We start from the raw sequence: 19529 nt of genomic DNA, 5'->3' as shown, positions 1-19529 counted from the left end.
GAGTCAAGGTCCACAAGAGTACAATAAAGTGTATTTAAAATTTGGCTATCACAGCATCTCTGAAAAGGAGATGACAGAGATTCTCTCTTTTTCACCCCCATGTCCAGCTTCTCTCTGATTTTAGTAGTGCCCCCTCTACCATAACTGTCCATCTAAATTAGGGGGTTATTCCTCGCCTTTTCTCCCAACGTGATTCAAGCTCCTCCCCCAGCCCTAATCTTCTGGGAACAGCAGCAACCTCCTGTATTCAGGCAGCATCCTCTGCCCCAGGTATCGCTGCTGCTCTGCCCTGTTTCGATGAATTAGAAAGCAACAAAAGAGGAACAAAATAAATGAATTAATCCAAGAGACCTAACAATAAGTTTTGAATCCATCCATTCTCACAAATGTATAGTTCGTTACTACTACTTACTGATTATCTTCATCTCCAATTTTCTCATGAAGATTACATTGGTACATAAACAGATTGTTCAAAGCCCAACAGGCAGCCTCCTGAATTTAAAACAAGCGCAAAATAAAATACTTTAAAAACAAGTACAATTTAAAACCGCTACAAAATTATTTGTAAACGTTTTAAAAATAGTTCCATTATTTTTGCCACTGTTGTGGAGGTCAACATATCAAAAACAGATTAAAAATAACTAGTTATGAATAAATATACTAATTCAGTTATAATTCATATTATCCAGATTGTTGTTGTGATGACAGCCTCATTTTTTATTAAATAAGATGTGTGTGTACACACACACACACACACACACACACACACACACACACACCCCCCTTCATGTTCTTATTGTTTGTTTTATTTCATGAATAGAATTGGGGAATTTTCCTGGCTTGCTCTTTTCCCCACTGTGCTAACTAATACCAAGTTGATAAGGGAACAGGCACTGGCCATACAAGCTGTGTGTGTCTCAATCTTTTTTCAGAGATTTGTGGCTCCTGGGTTAAACTTATTAACACTTACATTTCTGTTCTCTTATATTATGGTATGAAGGCTACAGGGTAAGATCCTGGCCCATACTTCAGTCCCCTATAAAGCCTTGTATTGGTCCTCTGTACCACATGCAAATTATACCTTTACTGACTACAAATGCATGATCTGAAGAAGTGACTGAGACCAGCCTATTGAGGAGATGAACTAATGAAGTGACAAGCACTGATTTCTAACTCCAGTCCAATCCTCAAGAGTTTATCTATGTGAGAAAATGTTATTGTGTCCAAACATGAATGTGAAGAACTGACTTAGCTGACACTATGCTAACCATGTCTGACCACTCAGTGTAGGCTAGATTAAATCATTTTCAGTAGAATGTCACCTTAGAATGATGATCACAAATAGGATACACCTCCTTTTATACAAACTTCCCTTCATATAAATAAATAGTTTATTGGTCAAGATTCACCTGCTTTGGAAAATATTTAACTTGTTTCAGTTTGCCTAGAAAAGAGTATTCTTCACAAGTGGGTCTCACTCTTGTAAAAGGTATAAATCAGATGGACGCAATAGAAGATCTTGTTGTAACTGAATGAACAGTTTTACTGTCTGTTGGAGTTTATTATTTTTTGTGACAAGGTATTTATTAACAATTGTGAGTTCTCTTGCTTCTGTAAATCATGGCATCTTCTAACAGATGGTTAGAGCCTTTCTGTGAAAAGAGTGGGGCCACATGCCTGCACTTCCTAGTTATTAATAATTCAGCAAAACCCAGTCTTTGTTTCTCCAGACTATAATTTTAGTACATTTGAGAGAAAATGACTTTGCTAAATACCTTGTGTTAATTTTTTTTATTTTCACACCCCATCATCCCAAAATTCTCACCTGTACATCTATGTTTTTTCGGTGCAATTTTAATGCTTTGTAGCATGCTTCCAACCAATATAATTTTTCTCCCTCTTCCTCTTCTTTTCTTTCCTCTAAATCTTGGTTTAAAAATATTGTTTCCGCTTGAAAATAAAATTACAATCAATTCTTATAGTGAAAATAAGACTTAGGCCTTGTTTGCACTCTGACGTATGTGGGTGCATCTCTGCCTATGTGGTTAAATCAGACTAAGCTGATTTTACCACAGAAAGATGATGTAAACCATTCCCTTCTGGAAGGGATAAAGACTTCTGATACAAGTTTTGCAACAAATTTTTTATCATTGTCTTTGAAATTATGAAAAGATTTTAAAAGTTCATAACAGACAGAGGGTGTTAAATTAAATGTAGTTATGTCTTAATCAATATTTCTAATTTAAAAATGCATCCACATAGATTTATAAAGTATATTGCAGATGCTAAAACATCAACCTAGGACACTTGTACACTGCCATTCACCACAGAATCACCTTGATCTCCCAGCACTCTCCTATCATTAGGAAAAGAAGGGTACACTGAAATGGCATAGAGAAGTACTGAGCAAGAATAAAATAAAATGTGATTTAAAAACAAGCTGGTTTAAAATTGAGAGTGAATTTCTGTACTTGTGAAAATGAATGGCTGCCAACATGATACTACAAGCCCAGTTCTGCTATACTTTTCGGACCCTTAGTCACATGGGCAACCCCGCTGACTGCAGTGTGACACAGAATTATTCACACTTGTTAGGGTTACAGGAACACGCCCCTAACACGTTTGAAAATTATGGCCTTAATGCACCTTCAAACGAAGCTCATACCTTTCAGTTTATTTCTAGAACACAGGAAACAGGTGTAAACTGCCCTAGCAGTATTAGCATGCAGATACACAAATGAAGCATAAATCTTAGCTTCAGAATTCCAATATTCACTACCTTTGCAACAGATTTTAAACTAAGAAGGAGTTATCTAGTATGCAATCTAGGAATAGATATGTTGCTTTATTAGTGCTCATCAGAACAGTATACCAACCTGAGTGGAGGGCTAGGTAGTTCGGTTACCTGGTATGGAGATTGGTATGCTACAACAAAACAATGATATCTAACAGGTAAACAGGGTGAAACACTGTTGCATATCAAGCCTTGTTAACCCCTTCTGCTGTTTGAAATCTACTAGTGACAAAAATAGAGAAGTATTATGAAACCACAGAAAATTACGCTAGCACACTAACTGTGAATACTTAAATAAAATTAATAACCAGCCAAATATTTATGTAATTAGGAAGGAATTTACTTACTGAGGAGAGCTAAACAACTGAGTGCTGCAGCCTGTAACTTCGCATTTGCAGAGTATCTTATAACAGCCTTCACAATGACTTCTTGTACCTCATTTAATACCAGGATGTTGAAAAAATGTCCTAAAAGTAGATTAAAATGTTATCTGAATATATCTATCTAGATCTGTATACAGAGACTAGATAGTTGTATCCACATGCATAGGACACACAATGTGATTGAAGAAAAACAGCAGATGAGGCAGTTAATTTGTTTGACATAGGAAGTAATTTATTTGTTAAATGAGGATAACAGGCCAAGAAGAAGAAAAACAGGGAATGGGTTCTCTGATTTCCTCCTCATTCATGTAGGAAGAGCCCATGAGGATCCTCTATATTCCACTGAGCCCTTCGAAGAGGACTTTATCTAGATGAGACTTGATGGATGTGACTCACTCTAGTGCCCATAAATATCCTTTAGACAGCTACAGAAGGTGTGAATGAAGAATTAAATAAAGTGCTCACTTCTGTCAAAAGGCGGCGCTTGCAGCTACTGCATCATTTCCAAACTATTCCTGCCTGGGAATGACTAACCAAAGTATGGACCTGAACTCGGATTTCTGAACCAACACTTGACTGACCCTATAAGGGAAGCTGTTTAACTGTTTTGACCTATATCCAGAAATATAGATCTCTCCATGCAAAATAGATCAGGGTTTAGCACAAGTTTCTAATTATATATAAAAAAGGAGTTTGCACATTTTGAAACAGAAGGAAGATAAAATACCTTTACTGTAAATATGAGCATCTCTGAAAAGCATTATTTACTGTGGTATGTGCAGCATTTCCTACTGCAGGTTCAGTATAAGGAATATTGCAAAGAACAAACAAATAAAAAACAAATTCCCCTATCCTCACAAGGAAAATAAATACATGTAAATCTTACTTTAGTGGTTCCCACTTTATTAAATATATTCTGCTAATTATATCTGTTGTATCTGATATTTAATTCTGTTTAATAGTTCTTAATTAACAATTAAATTACACAATTGAATCACTCTAGCAATAGGACAGAAAAAAAAAATCAAAGTTTTATGAGGTTTAACAGTTTTCTCTAGCCCTTCAGATGAAATGTAAAACTGAGGAACTTACCACTTATGGTCATTAAAGATTTGATGGTGTTTTTCTGACACATAAGAGGAAGCTAACCTTGCTTACTCTAAACTCACTATAAAGTTAATCCTGGAAGAGGCTGAGCACCCTCAATTTTTCTGGTCTTCCACAGGAAATAAATGTGATCACCACCTTGCGAGATTTAACTCTCTCGCTCAAATTCAAAAAAAGCACTGAAGCACATGTTTGTATCATTCTGAAATGTCTAACTTAATTCCCCTTGTAAATGGATATAGTAGTTTTCTTCACTCCCTGCCCTGTGATGTAGTGGTGCCCTGTTCTGTTAAATAGCTGTTTCTTGCTGCATTTTTTTTATGTAGATCACAGCCATTCAGGTGCTTAGGTATAAAGCAGTTTGACAGCCTCTCTCCAGAGGCTCATCTAAAAGAGCAAAGTATGAATATGAGACACATATAATGAACATATTTTGTACTGTAAATGCCTTTAAATTACCAGATCATGTTCAGACCTGCAGAAGTAGTGATTCTGTCTTGTCAGTTGAACATGAGCTATTGAATTTGAACTTTCACCACTTCCCTAATTTGAACATAAAAATAATAGATAAGACATAGTAAGTTTTAACTTGACTGTGAGCTACACTAGGCATAACCAAAAGTAAAATATCAGGTCAGTCTGACACTCTAGAAGCAACTGCACAATGCAGGAGAATCAAATCCAGGTCTTGAACTTGTGCCCAAACTTCTCAGGCAAGTAGGGACGGCAAATACTATAGAAACAGAACACCATGTCCAGTGTGAGGGTGGAGGAGCACCTTGTTTTGCTCTTAATTAACCCTAGTCAACATTGAAGCATTTCTACGATCCGGAAGCAGCCATGTTCAACTTTCCTTGGCCAGAGGGAGGCATACTGTGATGTGGGTCTTTGGGAGCACTATAAGGATAAATGAAATACCAGAGGAAACTTACTAAAAGAAAATATAGTACCATCAGTTGTTTCTCAGGTATTCAGCATCAGCACCTTAAACATGAAATCCTAGAAGAAAATATCTTCCATACCGTAATAACTCTAAAAAGAAGGCTTTGTTACTAGTCACACATAAGTGTCATTGTTGCCTTGTGCTTCTCCTATCTGTTTATTTTATCTACCTCTTCTCTTTTGGCTTAAACTTAGACTCTAAGATTTTCAGGGCAAAGGCTGTCTTTTTGTTCTGTGTTTGTACAGCAACATGTCTGCATGACTGAGATCTCAGGAGCTATGTCAATACAAATAAATTCTTCATGTGTTTGGCTAGATACAAACATTAATCTAGTTCTACTCTAAAGGTTAATTGGTGGTGTAATCTTGTCACTAGCAACACTGTCAGCTGTTAAAGAAATAAGCAGTGAACAATTTCAGTATAAAATATTGTTTCATGAACTTACCCAGTGTAAGCTTGTGCAACAAACAGCAACTCACTTCCTGAATTGGCTCACTGTTGGGGAATGTTTTCATTGTTTCCACAATGACATTGTAACATCTAACATTTCCAGACATGAGCACTTCAACATTGCTGGCTAAAGTAAAAAAACAACATTGTTATGCTTCTTAAATAAGAAAAATTAAATTATAAGATTTTAATATGCATGTGTATTTCAAAAACTGGATCTATACTTTGGTTTTAGCCATTGTGACAATTTTAATTATTTCTACTTATTTCCACCATGAAAGACATTAGCTAAAACCTATACTTACAAATGCTGTTGTAGTTCAACTTAGAGTCACAGAGTGTGAATTGCTACTGATCTGCTTCCATTATATATATTTAGCCATTTAACAGAAATAATGCTTTTTTACTATCTAGCTCTTTTCATAAAGAGGTCTCCAGATGCTTTATAAATGTTAAATCTCTAAACATGTAGGTAAATAGTTCTATGCACATTTTACAGTTGAGTAAACAGAAGTATACAGTATTTAAATGATTTGCTCAAGGACATACATCAGTTCAGTGGCAGAGCCTGGAATACAACCCAGAAATGTTGACCCTTAGTGTTCTGCTCTAACCATTGTAATTCTAATCTCCCCTCCTTTTTTTGGAGAAGTTAACATCACTTATTTTGGGTATTAGCTGTGCCCTATGCCATTCTGTTAAGGGATGCTTCTGCTTTTTGAATGATGTGCCAAAGTGCAAGTTTTAATTACAAATATTTCTACGCATAATTTAAAGGGCAAATAGTATGTAGCAAACAACAACAAATTAACAACTAATGAAAAAGGCAGAGCAGATCATGTTCTAATAAAAATGGAAACAAAAAACCAGGTCTGCTTCTATTAAATCAAGGTATACCTACACAGCAATTAAACACCTGCAGCTGGCTGGGGTCAGCTGAGGTGGGCTCAGGCTACAGGGCAGTATAATTTCTGTGTAGACATTTGGGCTTGGGCTGGACCCCAAGCTCTGGGACTCCATGAGGAGGAAGCTAAACTCGTAAGAATTCTGAAGCAGTTTATTTGTTTCAGCACTAAGTGTTTAAATAATGTCATTCTTAGCAGCGGAGAAACCTCCTTTATTTTCAAGTGCTTACTTTTTTGATTTCTCAGCTATGACAAACTATATTTGTGTTGCACAAACAGTATTTTATACACTTCATAAATAATTGTAAGAGTAACCCAAATATACAAAAGACTACTGAAAGCTTCTGCCCCAAGAAGAACAAAAATAGAGTGGATCTTAAATAATGTAAGAATCCAGCAATTCTAAGTCTGTGAGGTGTCAAGGAGCTGTCAAGGACTTGGTGGGCACAGAGGGATTCTAGGCTGTTCCCACATTCTAGTCTCCTGCCTTCTGCTAAAGCAGATTTGCTCAGCCACCTGAATTGGACTTCCTCAGATGCCAAAAGCCATCCATGACCAGTGCACCAATGCCTGTGGCTTTTTTTGAGCTTCTCTTGGAATTCATAAACCATTATAGAGAACATTTTAGAACTGAATGCCCTAGTATGAGTGATTTGAAAAAGAGTGATCGCACCTAATGATATAGTAATGCACTTACATGGACCAGCTAATGAATGTAAAGAATAAAGAGCCGGAAGCACTACATCTTCTTTCTCTTGAAACTGTTTTAACACATTCAGTATGATCACATGATCTTTGCTTTCAACAAATTCAGTCAGCTGCTCTTCTGGAACTAAATTGAAAAGTAAACAGATATGCAGTATGTTTCAAGGAAATAATATACTTGTACAACTTGATATTAGTTAAAACAATTATTTTTACAAAGTTTTCTGATCTTTATTTTATTCCTCTTGTACATGGCAAAGTGCTCTAGACACCAAAATCCTTTCAATAATTAAGACTTTTCTAAGCATTTCCTTCCTCTGGGCTAGAACCTTTATGAAATAATAACAAAGAAAATCCTTTATACATTAAAATTATGTGCTATTTCATATCATTGAATTTTAAGCAGGATACTTTATTGAAATCAGTGATGAAAATTGCTTAAAAATAGCCAGTGGCATTATATGGTTTCATAGCAGTGAGCGCTAATAGAAAATAAAAGTATTTATAAAGGGGATCAAACCCTACCCTAAAGTTTTGTGGATATAATGACACAACATTTATTTTTTAGAATGAGTACCGGTATAATGTCATTTCAGTTATTAGTTCTGTAGGCCTTTGTTACTGTACATATCATGTATTAAGCATAATATCAGGGAATATAGTTTATTAATTATATAACAGGGATTCTCAACAAGGCACATTGCATTAATATCTTGGTTGTTATTTTAGGACATTATATTTGTATAAATCGATAATTCAATTTATCATATGAGTAAAAATGCAAGAAAACATGAATTCTAACACAAAATTGTCAGCAGCAACATATCAAATCAATGGAGCATGTGTTTTGCATTATTACAATATATTTGTTCATGTGGTCAAATCCCATTAGTCATTTATTTTTCCATTTGCAATTGATAACAAAATTCAGTGAGTTTTGTTTGATAAAGGAGCAATGAATTTAGTCCAAACAAATACAATAGTAATTACAATAAGAAAATCATCAAAACTAAGAAAAATTGAAATAATTATATGAATTACATTAAACAACTACATGTATGACATAATTATTAATATTAATTAAAATGTATACTTCCTTAGAGGCCTTGATCAAGATAGAGATATTATTGTGCTACGTTTGATCAAAAACATGTGAAGAGATAGTCCTTGTCCCTATCAGCTTAGGGGACAGTAACATATGAAAGGCAGAGAGAAAAGAACCCTCTCAAATTTATAACATATATATTATATATATATTGTGTGTGTGTGTGTGTGTGTGTGTACACACACACACACACACACACACACACACACACACACACACTATTTTCTATCATAAATTGATAAAGTAATTGCCAACTGCTCCATCTACCCCTTGAGCCATCATTAATTGTCTGATATTTTTATATATTTTCAGGCAGAAGAGGAGTGAAGACTTGTTAATAGGTGTTGAGCAGAGATAATTGTGGGCTCAGTAAGGGTGTTACATTTCTTAAAATTATCTTTAAAACAAGATGCTTCAATTTTATTTAAAACCTGTTTTAATAAAATAATAAATAAATAATAATAATAATACCGTCTATGAAAACCAGCAATGGCAAGTAAAACCACTTTTGCAAGTTTTCAGTACATAAAGATTTTCTTTTTCAGAAGAAACATATTAAAACAAATAAGATTATATAGTAAATGTGAAACTTTTCAAACCTTTAGCAATTTCAGAAACAAATAATCAGAATCAAACTATTCTGAAGTGAAAACATTTACACATGGATATTGGACTAGCTTATATCTTTTTAGAAGCACTAAAGTCAATGGAGTATTTTCTTGTATGATCTTGAAATCTGGGTTTTGAGGTGTGACCCTTTCCTTACTTACATAAAAATAAAACACAGTTCAGAACTCATAGCATGTATTTTTGCAGCGAGGTATTCATCTTTACTTTATTCCTAAATTATAAATCATTCCACCTTGATAAACTGCAAAATATAAATACCTTTCTCAAAAAGCATGTGCAAAGTTTTACATCCATACTGCTGGATTTCTTCATTGTTTGGGAAGGTTTGCATAGCATTAAACACCAACAAAAATACATCCATCTCTTCATCCAAGAGCAGAATTGTAATTATATCTACACAGCAGAACAGAAGATGGGAAGTGATTACATTCTGTACAAAGCTATATTGATCATTTCTATCTGAAGCACAATACTGGATTGATAAAATTACAAATTCTCTCATACTATCTTGAAAAGTGTTAGTTTTGTACTTCACTATGATGGGTCAAAACCACGTATCAGTAGAGCAAGGATTTCCCAGAGTCATTTGCTGTCACTAGACCCAATCCATCAATTCCTATGCAGGCAGAACTCCCAATAGAACCATTGCCTATATAAGGACTGAAGCATCAGGCTGATTGCTTGTATTATGAGATTTAAAAATGTTTACAGTATGTTCTACATGTATTGAACCCATTTTGGTTTAAATTAACATGGGTTCCTTAAAAAAGTCTGTGATAGACACTCATCAATAGACAGAGTTTATTAAATAGCTGATCAGAAGGCTAGGGTTAAAATAGCCTTGCAAAACTCCACTCAACTATTTACCTATGGCAAGTAATTTTTCTGATGGATGAGTAAAAATAACGATCATCATGAAAAACCTATTGATATCATGGGAAGCGTGGACTAATACATTTTCTAACTAATTTTCAGTTGGACTGATAAATTTCATGACAATTTTTCAAGGTTGTATTAATGAAAAGTATGATTCATCATGTGTACTATTCTGTTCTATTTAGAATCTATAGTATATATAAAATGTATCCTTCTACAGCTCTGCATTCTCCTTGGCTAAGCAGTTCTAACTGGAGTATAATTAAAGTACAGATGTATGGAAATAATGAATAATTAAAGTTATTTCTGAAAGAAAATATAGTTTCCAATACATTTACTGAGGTAAACCAATCAAAATGCAGCAATAAGGGTAAAGTTTGATGAATTGATTACTTCTACTGTATCACTGGATGATCGGTAAGAAATAACCTATGATGAAATAACTAGTTGATAGCTTAGGAGCCTTGTGACCTATGAGACGGAGGGAAAATTGCTAGCAGTAGTCATTCATTAATGACCATATTTTACCAACATAATTGTCCAGATCAAGTAGTACCTTGGCCTGCAAATAGGGCCTGATCTAAAACCTGTTAAACTCAATGGAATGACTTCCATGGACTTCAACAGGCCTTGGATCAAGTCCATAGTCCTCACTACAGAAAACCTCTAATTTATTAACTAATTAAGGTTTGAGGAATTCATAAAATCAAAAAGTTCATAAAAATTAAAACATCTCAAAATTACAGTAGGCCTGGTGCCTACATTGCAGTATGATGCATTTTTTCTTGCTCTTCAAATTACTGAAAAGCTATTTTCAATGCACTGAAGACACCAGAATGAGAAGGGAAGTTGACATGTTCTTCATCAAAGTTACTTTCATTATGTGATTTTTCCCCCCCCAATTGGGAAAAATTGTTCCTATAACTGCCCCTTTGTAAGACAGGTGTTCAGAAAAATCAAGAGTCTACTGCATTTGTACAGTAAGATATTACTCAGTGTGAGTAAGGGTGGCAGAATATGACCCTTGGGGATACCTATTAATTTCAGCAGGAGTTCAAAGAATTCAGCATCTCACAAGAAGCTCTCAGGGTCTAGTAGGATCAGGTCCTTAGTGAGCAGAATGATAGAAATTACTATGTCTCCAAGAGAACCTGATCTTTTCAGAACTACTAGTTAGTATAAAAGGAAGCATGTCAGAATCAGTCAAACTTGCCCTTCACATTAGTAAGAAAAATTACTTTACTCAGCAAGCATATGTTATTGTGCTAATGCTGGTGGTTCTAAACAAAAATTCTTAGAAGCAAAAATGAAAGACTGTATTCTCCACTACCTTGCAGCCAGTGGAATTATTTACACCTGGGCAAAGTGAGTGCAAAGTAGGTGCAAAATACTACCAGTACAATTTTGTAGCATTTACTCCTACTTTGCACAGGTGTAAATTACTATAAAAGGTGCAGGGCAGAGGAATCAGGTCCAAGGTGTTTAATAACCCATTTTATATTATAGTCTACATTTAAAAATATCATACCAATTAGGAGAGTAAAATGCATGGTACCTGAAGAGAGTAGTAGATTTAGTGCCCTGAGTCCTATTGTCAAGAGGTTTCTGTTTGCATTGTGGACAGCAAGCATTTTAAGAATATGCCTAAAATGGAAAAAAAAAAGTTAAGACTAATCAAATGTTAGTCCAAAGTATACCAAATACAGATATACAGCAAACACTTGCTTGAAGAAATAGATTTTTTTTAAACTAGAAGAGCTCTTTAAAGCCATCTTTTAGCTGTGACTCATAGAACTATTAGACCTGTCATTTTTTTAATAATGTTTTTTTTATATTTTATTTATATCTATTATATTTTGTTTATTGAGACTGTGCACCTTTTAAAAAGAAAGGGAAGATAGATGTAATGATAGACAATTATGTAACAAAGTGGAAAGGGCTAAGAAGACCCTTGTAGATCACTAACGGCTGAGGAACAATTTCTGCCATTAGATACACATGCACAATTACTACTAAAGTCACTAGAGATGTATATACATGACAACAGAATTTGGCCCTATGGGAGTAAAGTGGTAAAAAGAAAAAAAGGGATACCAGGGCATACAAATATATACATAAAAGATATTATACTAAGGAAGATAACAGGCCACATGCTGCTGGGTTACCTGCAGAGCACCTGGGGAAAAATAACAAATTTCCCTCACAATTGTTCCACCTAGGAGAAAGGAGTTTACCACTCTGCCTAGAACAAATAGTCCCCCAATATCTGTGTAGATCTTTGGACTCCCCCTGGGAGGACAAGCATACTGGAATGGAGTCCCAACACCTCTGCACAGCTCAATGGTCTTTCCTCTCACTAACCCTAATGTGATTTACAGCATGGTTTAACCCACAGTGACGTCTGGACCCCTGGAAATTGCTAGGTCCCAGAGGGGTATGCTAGGGAGATTATCTGTTACCCAGCTCTTCCTGTCCTTCTCTCCAGACCCTACTCCTTGAGCCAAAGAGCCCCAATCCAATAAAGTGGTACCTGCAATGTCTAGGAGCCAGGGATGAGCTAGCAGCAGAGCAGGTACTCTACTCCAGTGCTTCTCAAATGTATTTGATTGTGCCCCCCTTCTTTCTGTCTGGAGTAACTCTCACTCACTCACTCACACAATTACATATACCGATAAAGAAAAACCAACATGCAACTCTCATTAAATATGAAAAGCAGCAAGGCATTGATTGAAATAGAGCCCACGATCCATTGTAATAAGAGCAAAAGCAAAACTGCCCTGATGATCAATGCTTGCAATTAAGTGTGCACACTGCGTCACAGCAAACGGATTAAAGTACAGATGGCAACGACTTTGTATAATGCTATGCAAGTTTAACAGAAATCCGTTAAAATGCACAGCACCATCTCAAGACCAATGCACAGCACCAGCTGAGGACCTGATCTGTCTGGATGGATCACCTTGGCTAGTTATTCATGGCAGTGGGTAAAATATGCACAATAAGTTTTTTCCCTAAAGCATCTCATGCCCCCCTCTCAAAATACACTTCCTCACCCCCCAATTTGAAAACCTCTACACCTGCTTGGGGTAGGTGTGTCTTCAGCCAGTTTACAACTCTCCATACCACACAGCAAAATAATATGTGTAGTAGTGTTATTTATAAAACGAAATTTCTAGGTTGCCTATATCCTTTTTCAGTGACATACATCTGAAAGCAACTAACTATCTTATACACTGGATTTGTGCATCAGATTGCAGTGAACTGAGACACTGTGTTGATCTGTCACAAATCCAATAAAAACCAGGCCCCTGAAGGCTTCAAGTGGCCATTGCATAACCTATGTATAGAGAAATTTAGGCTTGGATCAAGTACACTATTTGGAGTATTCTTAACAGTGGAAATCAAGCTTCAGATAAAGACAGTCTTGATATTCTTGATATCTTGAGAGAAGATGCCATAGTGCACCATTAATATTATTTATTTATCTCGTCTGTAGGGCTTAAGAAGGGCCTAAGGATTTATACAGGTCCTCTACACTGGAGCAAAGACCTGGCGCAAATTCTTAGCTGAGCATCCAGCAACAGTTGGACTGAATGCTGGGAAGAGGCTTGGAAGGAAGGAAGGAAAATATTCTTCCTCAAAACTTGTAGAGTAGCTCCCCAGACAATACTTTGACCGAATGCCTGAAGTACCACAGTTCTGAGCATCCCTAATGCACCCCATTGTGGGGTAAGATATGTTCCACAGCCTGCATGCAAGGAGAACCCAGAGTTGGCCCACATGACTCTGTGCTTCTGAAATCCAACGCCATCCTTTGCATAGCAGAACCTCATCAGCTCTGGTACATGAAAGGAAACGGAGATTAGATTTGCTCCTGTGTGTACTGGACATTTTACCGCAGGTGAGCTGTGCCAAACAAGCCGCTCAGTATCTACATTCTAAAGACAGGGTTGGTTCAGTATAGCGCCGTACAAAACAAACACAGAATGGGTCATGGTTATTATGATCAAAAGTTAAGCAATGCGCAAGAAAGAAATGCTTCACATAGCCTCCCATCTCAAAAGTAATTGAAAGAGAAAGTTGAAACACTAACCTCATTTACTGTATGACAACTTAATGTCACAGATTACAAAAGGTCCGACGAAATGTTTGTGAGAATTTAGAAAGAGCACAGATATGCTGAGAGAATTTCCTTACTTGTTTTATTTTGAAAATTGTTATATAAACTACTTATCAACATATCAGTCAAGATGTAAAAAATTACTTCATTTGCTATATTCTTTTTTGTAACAGTTTATATACCTTGGTTGAGCCAGAAGTGTTGTGAATCAATTAGCCAAATTAATTATTATTTATTTGTCATACTGTAGCACCTAGGAGACCTTGTAATGGATCAGGACCCCATTGTGCTAGGAGCTATACAAACACAGAGTAAAAAAAGAGAGTCCCTGCCCCAGAACACTTACAATCTATGTCAAAATTTCTAACTTAAAATTTCTGTTCTCCAAAAATACTCAAAGATGTATCCCTTAGATCCTGTTTCAAACAACCTTTCAATCTTTACCTAAGTTTTACGATGAAACCCAAGTTACTTTTTTTTACTCTCCATGACTATATGATAAAATTGTAATAACCAAGTTAGAAAATTAATCTAGAACAAACAATATTTACTAAGTGATGTGTTAGAAAACACATTTTTCTCCTGCTCTAATCTTCTAAAAGAACTCCAGGAAACAATTTACATAAAATATTTGTTTGTAAAATGTATGTACTTACTGGTGAACACTAAGTACTTCCCAATCCTTTCCAACATCGTGAGGAGCTATGTTACATAGAGTGGCTGGACACACTTCTATTAATTGACAAAGAAGTGACAAACCCACCTGGAAAGTAAAAATGTAGTTATTTTTCAACAGACAGGTCAAGTCTCTTGTTTGTGTCCCTTATCTGATCCATCAACATGTGCAATGAAAAGCAGTTGGTAGCAAAGCAGCTGTAGCAAAATGGAGGATCTACAGCACACCATCCCCACCATAAACTCAGACTCAAGAGTCCCACAATTATTGTGGCTGAATCACAATGGATGAAGCAGGGAGAGTTGAGTATAGTTAATATATAGGATTTTTTAAAATTGTTATAGCCTTAAGGAGTAGAGGAAAGGGTGGCTGCAGCATTTTGTGATGTAAAGGATTTGAACTACATATTGCCTATGAGTTGGATTAAAACAACATTAAGGCGCTACAAAAAGTCTAAAATACACCCATTAAAGCTAAGAAATTCAGACAGTAGGCTGAAACTTCATTTTAAAACCATCTATAAAAAGTGAGTTAAAGGTATTGCCCCAGTGTCCTGGCCAAATTGCAGTTCACATACAGTAACTACTCTCTTCCATATGCAGTTTCAAAACTTTCCCCTGCAGTTTCAGTTTGATGTATTTTTTTACTTCCTATTCTAAACATCTGTTTCATTTTGCTATTGCTAAACAACTGTTGAGTTTAATTCTCAAAGTAATGGATTAGTTGTTCCTATAAATCCCTCACCTATGTGATAGTTGAATATGAGTCAGGAATTAAAATCTCAGATTCCCCACAGAGTGGTCTAAATCCTCAAATGAAAAGCATAACAGTAGTACAAAGAATTATTATTTCACTATTATTATTATTGTAATAACTATATATCACTGGGAGAGTCAAGAACACAATTTATTGCTTACTCTGAATTTTTAAAAATTGTGTGTTTTAATTTAGACCTTTCCCATTATTTAAAATAGATATTTGTGGGGGATTTGTATATTTTGGTTTCTACCAAACTGAAATTTTAAAAGGCGACAAAAATAGCAACCATACACATTTAAAAATACAAACTAGCCTTACAGAGATCATATTGTCTGGAAACATCCTTTGGGGGTAATGTATATTTTATTTTATGTGACCGATTGCCAAAAAGGAGCTGTTTCATATGTGTTTTCTGGCAATCACATGGAAAGCACCTGCAATATATAATATAAAGTAAGTCAATCTGAAATTACAGAGGTAACCAAGCAGAATCTTAAACTGCAAAACTTCCCCTGCTTTGTTTCTAAGGTCTTCCTTAGCGTGACTGTGTCTATTTAAGTCAAACACCACTTCCTTAGCACACCCTGCTATGTTTAAGAACAACATTAGAATACATCCAATATTATGTCACAATATTTGTAGCATATGACACCATATATGATTTGGAAACTGTGCAATACAGTATTTACATAATTTATAAATGCACTTGTTTGCTTTGTTTTAGAATTTAGAAAAAGAGACAAAATAATTAATATAAGCAAACAGCTGACACAACAGACTTTAGCCATCCTTTACAATGTAAACACTACATACAGTCTTTTAAAAATCATCTAGTACTCTAAAGCAATGGTCTAGAGCAATGATAGTAATCTAACATACTGGTAATATTAGTAGTATAATGTAATAATAGTACCTATTATAATCTATTTATTGACATTTTCCAATAAGTAATTTGACACAGAAGAAATACAGCAACATGGATCATTGAATTCCACAGATTAAAATGGTAAATGGTATATCATTTATTTTTAATCCACTTCTGTGTCTCTCTCTTTAATGTGATTCTTTACTGGAACATCTGATGGTGACTGTACAGTACCGCTAACATTTAGTTTCGTTGTATTTATCTCCTGACAGTAATATTTTGTCATCTTATGTTATGTACTGCAGTGACAGCGTTGTTAGCAGCAACATGTGCACGTAGACTCCTGCTGTACAATACTGTATGGCTGGTTTCACACCCCGAAATACCTGTCCGGTGCGAAAGGCTAGCTCCTGTTACTGTAGGGCGTGGAGGCTGCTCGAGCTGCAGGGCTGGACTTTCTCAAACGCTGATTTGGCTCATTACAGAAAAATCTCAGGACCAGCCACAAAGTTTGGCTCCGAATCCAAACTTCCCGCGAAGGCGCAGGGAGCTCGGGGCTGGGGCTGGGTCACACGCTAGGGGCTATGTCGGGCTCTGGTCCGCGGGTTTGAGAGGGGGCAGGCAGCTCGCAGGGAGGCAGCCAAGCGTTTTACCTGCTGCACCGCGGCCACTCGCAGGTAGGAGTCCAACACCAGCAACAAAGGCACGTGGACATTTCGGCCGCCGAACAGCCTGGGCGCTAGGTAGGGAGAGAAAACAAAAGGAGAAAGAGCCGGTTAGTCGCCGGGGCAGAGCGGGGCGGGGAGCGCAGCCCAGCCCAACCCGCCCCGGACAGGAACCTCACCCCGGGGCCGGCGGGCCAAGGCCAGCAGGTCCTCCAGCGTCTGCACCAAGCTCTCCAGCTGCTTCCCCTCCTGTACGTTTGTGAGTCGGACGATTAGTTTCCTCAGGGCGGCTTCCTCCCTCTCCCTCTGTTCCTCCTCTTCCTCCTCACGGCCGCCGCTGCTGCCGCCACTGGCCATGGCTGACCCTCGCCTCATCCCAGGTGCAGCGCCAGGGAGTCCGTCTGTGCGTGCCTGGCAGCGCTCCCCGCTCCCAGTCCTCCCCGGCTGCCGCTGAGTCTGGGCTGCGGCTGCTATTTGCAATCTGCGGCTACAGATACCCCGCCTGCCCCCCCGCCGCTCGAGCCCTCCGGCTGTTCTCTCGCTCCTCCGTCCCTCGCCGCGGCACTGACATCATCTGCGGTGAGAAGAACCCAGCTGAGAGCCCCCCCTCCTTCCCTCCGCTCTGCAGCGCTGCCCAGATGCCCCTAGGGGGCCTTGACGCGACTCCGTCGCTCGTTTGGAACTCGGAGGGGAGAGGGAGTTCTGGGGAAGCGCCTCAGCCAATCAGTTTTCAGCTGCTGACAGCCCCGTCGTCCACTCCAATCGAATGGGAGCTCTGCGAGGACTGCCCCGCCCCCTTCCTGCCTCTCCCCTCCCCCCGAATCGGCCTCACTGGGCGCGACCGGGAAGGACGGAAGGAAGGGTTGCCGCCCGAGGCTATCCAGGGCGCAAAGCTGAGCGCTGATGCGCGCTCGCGTTCTTGCTCGCGGCCGTCGCGGGGAGGGCAGCTGCGGCGCCCCTTCCTAGATTCGTTAGGGCGGGCCGCGACTTGGGGGAGAGGATTCGTCACAGACCCAGCGCGGGCCGTGTGGGGGGCAGCGCAGCAGCGAGCTGGGCTCTCACACCGAGGCGGCTCCCAAGAGCTGGGAGGGGGGTTGTCCCTAAGGAGCCAGCGGGCTGAGAGAGCGCGGCCCGAGGTGCTCGGCGCGGGGGGGCCGGACTCTGCTCCCTGCCTCCCAGGCGTGTCTCCTCAGGGGCTGCAGCCAATCACCACTCCTATCTCCAGGGGCTCTCGCTGTAACGCAGCTTGTGTCCGTGGCCGGCCTGCTGGTCTTTGTATTCCTAAGAACCCAGCTCTCCTCTGCTGGCACCTCTGATACTCTGAAAGGAGAGCTTTCAAAAAACGAGACTCTAAATCATTCAGCAAATGGTCAAATCCATCCCCCGAATGAGAGGGCCTTCAAATAAAAAGCTCCCTTTCACTGTGTGTGGGGCTGGCAAGTCTGCCATTCAGCAACTAATTATGTAAGGGAGGTTTCAGATACATCTAAACATACTGCCAATATCTTCTATATTTAAAATAAGATTTAGAGTTACCTCACTGCATATCTGAAATAACTTTCAAGTAGGGTAATTGTCCCCCATCTTCCCCCCACATATGCTTCATGTGATTATATACAATTATCAGAAGTCAATTTAGCCAAACAATTGGTGAATTCAGAAAAGGGAATAGTGATAACCTATGGTAGACCAACTGAAAAGTGATTTAAAACTTGTAAACTTGATATAGCTGTATGGTGATGTGCTCTTGTGACAGATGTACACAACTAAAGGAAAAAAACCCAAAAGTTTCACTGTTCTAACCAAGTTATGTATCTGTTTGTTTAAATTCATTAATATCTGTCATTTCTTCAGAATGCTTGTAACAGATGCTAATAATCATTTTAAAATCCTCTAAAAATTAGAGTAAGTAAGTAAGAAATACTTTAACTAACCTTTAACAACCTTTTACTGTAGATTAACAAGTGAACTATTCTGAGAAAAGATTAAGTAAGAAGGAGATGATGTAAAAACAGATCGCCGAGGAACATAAACACCATGATGTATGCTTTCTCTAAGCTTTTCCCAACCTTCATTGCCTCAGATTTGTCAGTATTCTCTTGCCTCGTGTCTGGTACACTTTCTCCTTTACTACTCTTGCAAGAAGAAACCGTGTACTATCATTATTTCTGTTTTTCATCATTTTCAATAAAAGTTACTTTTGCTCCTAGCAGTTTATCATCTGTTACTACAGATCAAATTTTTAGTAAGTAAATTGTGACTATCAAGATAAAACGGTGCTGACTAAAATAAGAGAATACTTTAAGAACATTTATCTCTATTAAACCAGATGAATGTCTTATCCTTTTTGAAGGAACAAGATAGAAGTGTGGGGCTATTTGAAGGTTTCATGCTTACTTATATCCTAATGCCATGTTACTGGTAAACACGCCCAATGCTTAATTTGAGAACACCAACTTAATGCCTCTTTCAAAAATGTTTTATTTTTTAGACACAAGCATTCTGAAACACCTACAAGTTACTGGTTCCTGCATATGCTTGTTGAC

General features: G+C 37.9%; 1 protein-coding gene across 1 annotated transcript in view; it reads right to left on the bottom strand.

The window, feature by feature from the left end:
• The window catches only part of LRRK2 (leucine rich repeat kinase 2), an 87305-nt gene extending 69355 nt beyond the window's left edge, over positions 1-17950 (bottom strand). Inside the window, exons 1-10 of the mRNA XM_067564429.1 lie at positions 17163-17950; positions 16972-17057; positions 14675-14781; positions 11454-11542; positions 9281-9415; positions 7280-7414; positions 5673-5804; positions 3142-3261; positions 1826-1950; positions 413-492 (exon numbers count right to left, since the gene is read on the bottom strand). Of these exons, the coding sequence (XP_067420530.1) occupies positions 413-492; positions 1826-1950; positions 3142-3261; positions 5673-5804; positions 7280-7414; positions 9281-9415; positions 11454-11542; positions 14675-14781; positions 16972-17057; positions 17163-17358 (1205 nt within the window). The 5' untranslated portion in view covers positions 17359-17950. The remainder of the gene's footprint in view (positions 1-412; positions 493-1825; positions 1951-3141; positions 3262-5672; positions 5805-7279; positions 7415-9280; positions 9416-11453; positions 11543-14674; positions 14782-16971; positions 17058-17162) is intronic.
• Between the last annotated feature and the right edge of the window lie 1579 nt (positions 17951-19529).

Source organism: Emydura macquarii, unplaced genomic scaffold, assembly GCF_026122565.2.
Source record: "Emydura macquarii macquarii isolate MOO-44397 ecotype Brisbane River unplaced genomic scaffold, CSIRO-AGI_Emac_v2 contig_2636, whole genome shotgun sequence".
NCBI classification, from domain to species: Eukaryota; Metazoa; Chordata; order Testudines; family Chelidae; genus Emydura; species Emydura macquarii.
This window is presented reverse-complemented; position numbering and strand designations above follow the sequence as displayed.